The following is a 7,715-nucleotide window of genomic DNA, read 5'->3' as shown; positions in this document are numbered from 1 at the left end:
CGCCGTTTTACCAACAGGCTGTTTGTTTACACCCCCCCACCAGCTTCCTGTGGCGCTTCCTACGTCACAGTCAGCTGCTCTCATTGGTCAGAGCGTTGGCCAATAGGCACAGACATGGTTTGAAAAACAACGGGTTGTTCTCATCAACAATCTTCTGATGTCTCATTCATCGGGGTCAGACTAGATTACACATTTAATCTCACATTTAGTCTGGATTATCAGGCTATAATTTCCCCACCTTTGGAAAATAAAGGGAGGTTCTATTCTATGTAGTGTATATCTGCATTTTATTCAGTAATGTCTTTAAAGCTGTGATGCCTTCATGTAGTTCGCCCTCCAGCCCTGATGTCAGCAGGGCTGGAGGGCCCTGCTGACATCAGGGCCCTCCAAAAATACGCCGCACAGCGCTGAGGCATCCTTCTTCTGTTCTGCTTAAAGAATCAGGTTGGGAAGCAGGTCGACCTCCCCAAGATGGCGCCCTTAGTTCCTGCACTGAAAGTCAATGCAGGGTCTACTCTTACATATGTGTGTTGTTCACAGGTCAGCTAACCAGTCCATGCAGCTAGCTGGACTCAGAGGCTAACTGAGGTAGCTCTATGCTAAAGCTCAGCGCCCCCTACAGGAGGCCTGAATTAAAGCGGAGGGAAGCGCTTACATCTGAGACTTGGCTGCTTGTCGCTGGGCTTTCCGCTCCTTCCGCTTCTGGTCGGGCGGTTTGGCGAAAACGATTTCTATGGGCTCCCCCTCCAGCTGCCGGCCGTTCATCTCCTCCAGAGCCTGCAGGCAGAGCAGAGCTTCAGCCGACGGCCGAGCAGAGAGACCAGGGCTGACCTGAGCCCGGCCTCCGTACCTTCACCGCTCCGTCACGCTCCTCAAAGTGGATGAAGGCGTAGTCTTTCAGCTTCTTCACTCGCTCCAGCTTCCCAAACTGGCTGAAGGACTTCTCCAGGATCTCCTCTGTGACGCCGTTGGCCAGGTTCCTCACGAATAGGACCTTCACCTGCACAGAGAAGTTTGGACTGTCAGTCCGTCCGCTGAGTTTCACTCCACATCTGGATTCACGCTCATTAAAACCCAACAAGGTTAAAGCAGGGGGCGGTTCTGGCCATGTGGGCCGCTACCAGGTCCAGCTGGAAGAACTCAACTTTCCAGGAATCTGCCTGGATACAGGCCTGTGACCTTTTTAAAGGTCGCAGCTACAGCGTTTCCATCAAAACCATCCAGAGAAACAAACGTGGATAAAATAAATATGGCCGTTTTTTTATTGAAGAACATCAAAGGATCATAGTGGAGGACGTGGATCGTCTCAATCACTGGTTCTAACTGTCAATCATTCTGGTGAGATGGTTCTGTGAGGCCGTCCTTCGTGCTCGTCACCATTTTCACTGACCGCTGGTGAATCTGACATGGTGGAAAAACTGCAAATCTTCTTTTGGAAAGTGAGCTTGTCTGAGCGATGCAAAGAGCAGCTTTAAAACAGAGCGTGCACGAGAGGAAATGGGCTCGTGCACGCTCTCGCACGCGTTTAATAGGCGGGAGTGGGTACATGTATGTGCATACGCATTTTTTTTAAAACGAAAACGGGAACCATCAGCTTGTAGTGGCAGAGGGAACAGCTCACTGACGCGTGTCTACCCGGGTCAAACGACTTGGGACGGCGACCCGCGTTAAAATCACCTCGGCTCTGATCGGATTGCTGTGGGAACACCAGAGCCAGTCAACCCGCTAAATTACGTGATACCACTGAACGCAGCGGACGGACGCCATCCACCGCGCCAGTCGCTTCTGATCTAACAAGCAGAAACACGATAAACATGGAGCAGCTCTGGTGAGAACGATTCAGACAGATAATAGAGAGAAACAGTAACACTCACTGACTACGCCCTATCTTCCTTCCCTGCTGCTCTCCATTGTTCACTTCCCCGATTTCTGTCACACTGATGACATCATCAATGCTAATCCAGTGTGATGACGTCACCAGACATGCAGCCGCAGGGGCAGAGGCCAGGCAGCTGCCAGCGGGGGCTTAGACCAGCTTAAGGCGGATTGTTGGCTGATGGACCCATGTTTGATAAACCCGGGTTCTCAGTAGGAAAGCAGCTATTGGTTCTAATCGCTGCGTATTTGCTGTGCTGTTTGAAGCTGATCATTTGCCCGTGTTGCTAACGTAGCACTTTTTGTCTAAGATTCTAGCGACCCTTTTCCTGTGTAAATGGAGACTTTGGCGAAGGAAAAGCGGACTGAGGCGGATGAATGGATTAACAGGTTTTTCTGCCATTTAGGCAACAGAACCTCCAGCTGTGGATGGATTTTCTTCCCACCTTGGCCATGACCTCTGGGTCGGGGTCCTCGATGGGGTCGGCCCACTCCACCGTCACCAGGTTGCTCCAGACCTTGACCTTGCCGCTCATCAGCCGGCGACGCGCCTGAGCAGCGGTTTTGTGGTCTTCGTATTCCAGGAAGCAGAAGCCTCGGTTTTTCTTCTTGTCGTCGGGTTGGTGGTACAGTATGACATCACTGAGCCCCTCTGCGGAACCACAGGAGACCCAGAGGAGGGGTTGGGTTAAAGCCATGGGGGAGGGGGGAGGCAGCAGACGAGAAGGAGAGCTTTACCTGTGACTTTAGAAAACTCTTCCACTATCTGCTCCTTGGTTTTACTCTTGGGAATTGAACCGACAAACAGCCTGTTGTTGGCCACAGAGATGCACACGCCGATGTGTTTGCCGGGCCGGATCTCATAGTTGTTGCACTGAAAAACAGAAAACAGCTTTCAGAACCGATCCAAGCCCTGCGTGGATCCTGAGATGATGTCATTTCCCCCTCAGACCCACCAGCTTCACCGCCTCCTGGGCGGAGTCCTTGGCGCAGAACGTGACGAAGGCGTAGCCCCGGTTCAGGCTGCTCAGAGGATCCATCATCAGGCGCAGGTCCCAGATCGGCCCGGCTTTCTCAAAGAGAGGAACCAGCTCGTCTTCGAACAAGTCCCGCGGGATCTTCCCGACAAAAATCTGCAGAGAGAAGGAGCAACGTTCCGAAAACTGTCGGTGGAATCACAGGAAGGACGGCTTCTCTGACGTTAGCAAATACACCAGGCTTTTATTTTGAAAGGCGGCGATGTGAAACAGCAGCTGGGTGGGGAGAGGATTTTCATCCATTATTGTTGCAAGCAGAGAAAACAATTAGTCAAAAAATCAGTAAATTAAAATTGAAACAAAAAGCTATTTAGAAATGAAACTTCAGTTACTTTGCTGTTTTCTCAGCTTGTGTTGTTTCAAGTTTATTTTTCAAATTTTAATGAAACCTTTTTCAACAGGTTTTACATGTTTAATTTTTTAAGAAATATTTTTATTTACAGATGTTTTATTTCTGTTTTTCAGATTAAGTTTTAAATCTGCATTCTTTCCAAAAAGTTTTTTTGTTTTCTTCTGAAGCAAAGATGCATTTCTGTTGGTCTGCAGGACGCTAGCAGCAGCGTTTTGATTGGCCGAGAGTCCGTTTCTATCTCTGGCTGTAAGTGAAGAGAATCTGATGTAGAAAAGTTTGAAAAGAATGCTAATTAATTTAAAACTAAAATTTGAATTTGAAAATTTGTTTTGAATAAATAAAACCTGCAAAAAATAGTTTAAAAAAAAACAAAATCTGTACAAAAAATGTTTTGAAAAAAATAAACTAAATTTGAAATATTTAAATATGAAAAATAAACTTGAATGTTTTTTTTACTCTCCAACCCTTTTAGCAACAGTAAAGGAAGCGAGTTCCTCCGGTTGGGCCCCGGTACCTCAGTGCCCACGGGGGGCTGCGGTCCTGAGTACACGGACTCCGGCGGCGGGCCGCCGTACTTCCGCTGACCCGTTGTTACGTCCAGAGTGTAGGTGGTTCTTTCCAGCAGCTCTTTGATCTTGGCCTCGTCAGGTCCTTTAGTGGCAGGAGACACCTTGGTCCCCTGCTTCTCTCGCTGCCTGTAGGTCTTCATCACCCCACAGAGGAAGGCACTTTTATTCTGGGACGGACAGAGGAGACAGAGGAGACAGAGGTCCCAGGCTGCTCTCTGAAAACATCTGCAGAAGCTCCGCCTCTCGGAGGAGGGAACTCACCTGAACGTGGGACAGATCACTTTCCTTGAACTGGACCAGCACCTGCAGGGCCCCATCTTCATTAAACTCCTTCAAAGCTTCAAGGGCCCTTTCATCGAGGTCGCTGTGAGCCACCAGGCCTGCAGGAGGACGAGCAGAGAGTAAAATAACTGCTTTTCAACCACTAAACAGATCAGCCGGCAGCCATGACGGAAACGCCGTTAACCATTTAACGGTTTACAGATAACAGGCCGGAATATAGTATTATTATTTTTCAGTGAATGAAGTAGTAATAGGAATAGGTGGAGTACAACTTTTCTACTTCTGTAATTTGTTGTTTCTCAAATAAATGCCTAACGATATTACAGCTTTCATTGATTTATTTCAATTTGAAACATTGTCTAGCCTGTAAGGTTAAAAAAAAATGAACCAATTAATCAAATCGAATCGTTGGGTCAGGAAATCGAATCGCCATGATGGATGTGATTTACACCCCTATATCCTACAGAAGCGGCTAACACAGGTTTGGGCTTACCTGCTATATATAGATCATCTAGTTTCTCAGCGACGCTCTGAGACAAACCAGCGTCCAACAGAGCCTGGAAATGTTCTGATCGGGTCACTGCAGCTGATGTTTCCATGGGCTCCTCGGTGCCGTTCCCGTTCACCTGGTCCTGATCCGCCTCCATGTCTGCAGACATCTGAGAACAGAGTTTGAAGGTGTCATTAAATGGACCTCCCTTCTTAGAGTGAAGGTTGGAATGGTTAGGCTCAGTCTGACTGGGACTGGATCGGTTTAAATGGATGGTAAAATGGTAAAGATCAATAGTAAAACGCTGAGCAGTTAAAGTTCGGTCTCCAACTCTCCCAGGACACCGGCTGCTCTTCTGGATCAGAACCAGGATCAGAACCCGGTTCCCCAGGTAACAGTCAAAGACTTAAACCGCTAACCTCCAGTTTACTACAGTGATTAAACCTTCAGCATCCATCGCTACCAAAGTTCTCTCTGAATCAGAATCTGGGTTCTGATGAGGCCCGTTTCAACCATTCAAATTACCTTTAAAGCTGGTTTATACACTGTTTATTAAGTTGCTATTTGTATTTTATTGCTCTGCTGTAATACTGGAAACTGAAACATGGTTTTTATATCTGGTCTAAACAGGAAACCATAATTTTTTATCAGAAGTAAATGTTTAAAACATTTAATTATCTTTCCTTACGCAATGAATTAAGAATTAACGGGATTCTCCTAAGTAGGGGCGTGTCATATGGAGTTAAAATATGATCACAATATTTCATTATCTGGAAAATAGACAAGAGAATATAAAATGTCCCCCAAAAAATAAAGAATTAAATAAGAAAAAAAACATTGATTCAAAAAGTTTACCAGAAAACCCTTTTTTCTTTCAAAAATATTTAGCCAAAATGGCTGCTGCACTGTGGCACAGTTTGTAGCTCTGCTGCCTTATGGCATGGAGGTTCTGGGTTCGATTCCTGGTCTTTCTGCATGGAGTTAGCATGTTCTCCCTGAGCATGTGTGGGTTCTCTCTGGGTACTCCAGCTTCCTCCCTCAGTCCAAAAACATGACTGTTAGGTTAACCGTCTCCTCTAAATCCTCCTTAGGTGATTGTTTGTCCCGTGTTGCACTGCGGTGGACTGGAGCCTGTCCAGTCATCCATAGACCGCCATTTTATTTCCATCCATCCTCTTTCATTTCTTCCTCTTTATCCAGGGCTGGGTCATGGAGGCAGCAGTCTAAGCAGAGATGCCCAGACTTCCTGATCCACACCCAGCTCCTCCAGCTGCTCTGGGGGAGGCGACACCAGCGTGTCCTGGTCCTTCCACCAGGCCTCCTCCCAATGGGACATGCCTGGAACGCCTCCAGAGGGAGGCGACCAGGAAGCATCTGGAGCAGATGCCAGAGCCTCCTCAGCTGGCTCCTTTCAACGTGGAGGAGCAACCACTCTACTCTGATCTCCTCCCGGGTAACTGAGCTCCTCAGCCCATCTGGAAGGGTGAACCCAGCCACCCTGTGAAGGAAACTCATTTCAGCCGCTAATATTCGTGATCTTGTCCTTTGGGTGATTACCCAGATATCATGACCATAGGTGAGGGTGGGAACGTAGATCCATCGGTAAATCCAAAGCTCTGGACCTGAGCAGAACCTTTATTCTCACAATATTACGACATCATCCTTCTAATTTTACGACTTTATTCTCATAATATTACGACGTTATTCTCGTAATATTATGACTTTATTCTCGTAATATTACGACTTTATTCTCATAATTTTCCGACTTTATTCTTGTATTATTACGACTTTATTCTCGTAGTATTACGACTTTATTCTCATAGTATTACGACATCATCCTTATAATATTACGACTTTATTCTCGTAATATATTTTCATAATTTTACGACTTTATTCTCGTATTATTACGACTTTATTCTCGTAGTATTACGACTTTATTCTCGTAATATTACAACTTTATTCTCATAATTTTACGACTTTATTCTCGTAATAAAATAAATAAATAAATCTCTAGCCTGGCCCTAATACTCCATCGTATGACTGAGTTAATACCAGATCCAGCATTATTATTGTTGCTGAGCATCTTCTGCAGGCTAACATTGTGCCATCAGGATCTAGGTGGTTTATATCTGTGATCATGTATCGTTGAACGGTGGCCAATCAGAGAGCCCGGTCAGAGCCCTGCTCCTGATAAACACACAGCGGTGCTTGGCGCCATCCTCCTGATCTTTAACGGGGCTGCTCCGCCATCACTGCGGTTCTCTGAACTCCAACACTTCCCCGCCAGCAGGGAGCGGCGCTCTAAGCAGTTCTATGTCTTTAGAGGATCAACAGAGAGCCATAAAAGCCTGCAGCTTTAACCCCTCACACACAATATGCTCTGTTAGCCCGAAGTTAGCAAGCAGCACAGGGTCCTACAGGCCGCGGTGTTAGCTTAGCACAGGCTAAGACCAGCAGAAGCATCTTTATTTCTTCCTTATGACCTCATAGCGAGCCTGATCACTAAAGGTGTTTTCTTGGAGGCTCGTGTAGCGCTGCACCGCTCCGTGTCCCCCCCTCAACATGCCGGCTAGCTGAGCAGCAGATGCCGGCCGGAGCGAACATCAACCACCAGCGGCAGCTCACATAAACACCCCCCCAAAAAACAGCTTATCCTCATACATACCATCCGGGGCTAACGGTGGCTGCACGGTGCTGATCCGTTCGGGTTGCGGGGGTCCCTAGTGAGGGGGGTGGCGGACGCCGGTGAGGTGCACTTTGGTTTCTTTTTGCACCCGAGGTGAGAAAATGGCGACTAGGTAAAGTCCCGAGGTCCTCTTCTTCCCTTTTAGAGAAACAGGGTTTCTGAGGGGGGGATTCAGGGGCTGCTCCGGTTTCATTCATCTGGGTTTCAGCGGGAAACGGAGGCTAGCCTTTAGCCTAGCAGCTCTCTGCCTTATTACACAGCAGTACAGCACCTTCACACCTTAATAACGCTAAAACAGCCAGAACGCTGCGGTAATAACGGTATAATAGCCAAAGAGCCTGAAACACTACTAGAATATTCCTCATCAGGGGTGGATTCAGGAAATTTGGGGCCCTAGGCAAAGACAGGCAGGGGGCCCTCTGAA

The 7,715-nt window shown here is 47.2% G+C and overlaps 1 protein-coding gene across 3 annotated transcripts in view; it reads right to left on the bottom strand.

Annotated features, from left to right (window-relative positions):
• LOC107104328 (heterogeneous nuclear ribonucleoprotein Q-like) overlaps positions 1 to 7,442 on the bottom strand; it is an 11,672-nt gene extending 4,230 nt beyond the window's left edge. For 2 of the 3 annotated variants that reach the window (XM_015404312.1, XM_015404313.1), the window contains exons 1-9: positions 7,271 to 7,441; positions 4,609 to 4,774; positions 4,095 to 4,213; positions 3,779 to 4,000; positions 2,832 to 3,008; positions 2,614 to 2,749; positions 2,322 to 2,527; positions 851 to 1,000; positions 656 to 777 (exon numbers count right to left, since the gene is read on the bottom strand). In XM_015404312.1, the coding sequence (XP_015259798.1) occupies positions 656 to 777; positions 851 to 1,000; positions 2,322 to 2,527; positions 2,614 to 2,749; positions 2,832 to 3,008; positions 3,779 to 4,000; positions 4,095 to 4,213; positions 4,609 to 4,774; positions 7,271 to 7,273 (1,301 nt within the window). In that variant the 5' untranslated portion in view covers positions 7,274 to 7,441. Of the gene's footprint in view, positions 1 to 655; positions 778 to 850; positions 1,001 to 2,321; positions 2,528 to 2,613; positions 2,750 to 2,831; positions 3,009 to 3,778; positions 4,001 to 4,094; positions 4,214 to 4,608; positions 4,775 to 7,270 lie in introns of all 3 variants that reach the window. The other variant, XM_015404311.1, reaches the window with a different exon arrangement.
• Positions 7,443 to 7,715: the final 273 nt, after the last annotated feature.

Source organism: Cyprinodon variegatus, unplaced genomic scaffold (assembly GCF_000732505.1).
Source record: "Cyprinodon variegatus isolate N-32 unplaced genomic scaffold, C_variegatus-1.0 Scaffold1691, whole genome shotgun sequence".
NCBI lineage: Eukaryota > Metazoa > Chordata > Actinopteri > Cyprinodontiformes > Cyprinodontidae > Cyprinodon > Cyprinodon variegatus.
Note: the sequence above shows the minus strand (reverse complement) of the source record. Positions and strands in the feature narration are given on the sequence as shown.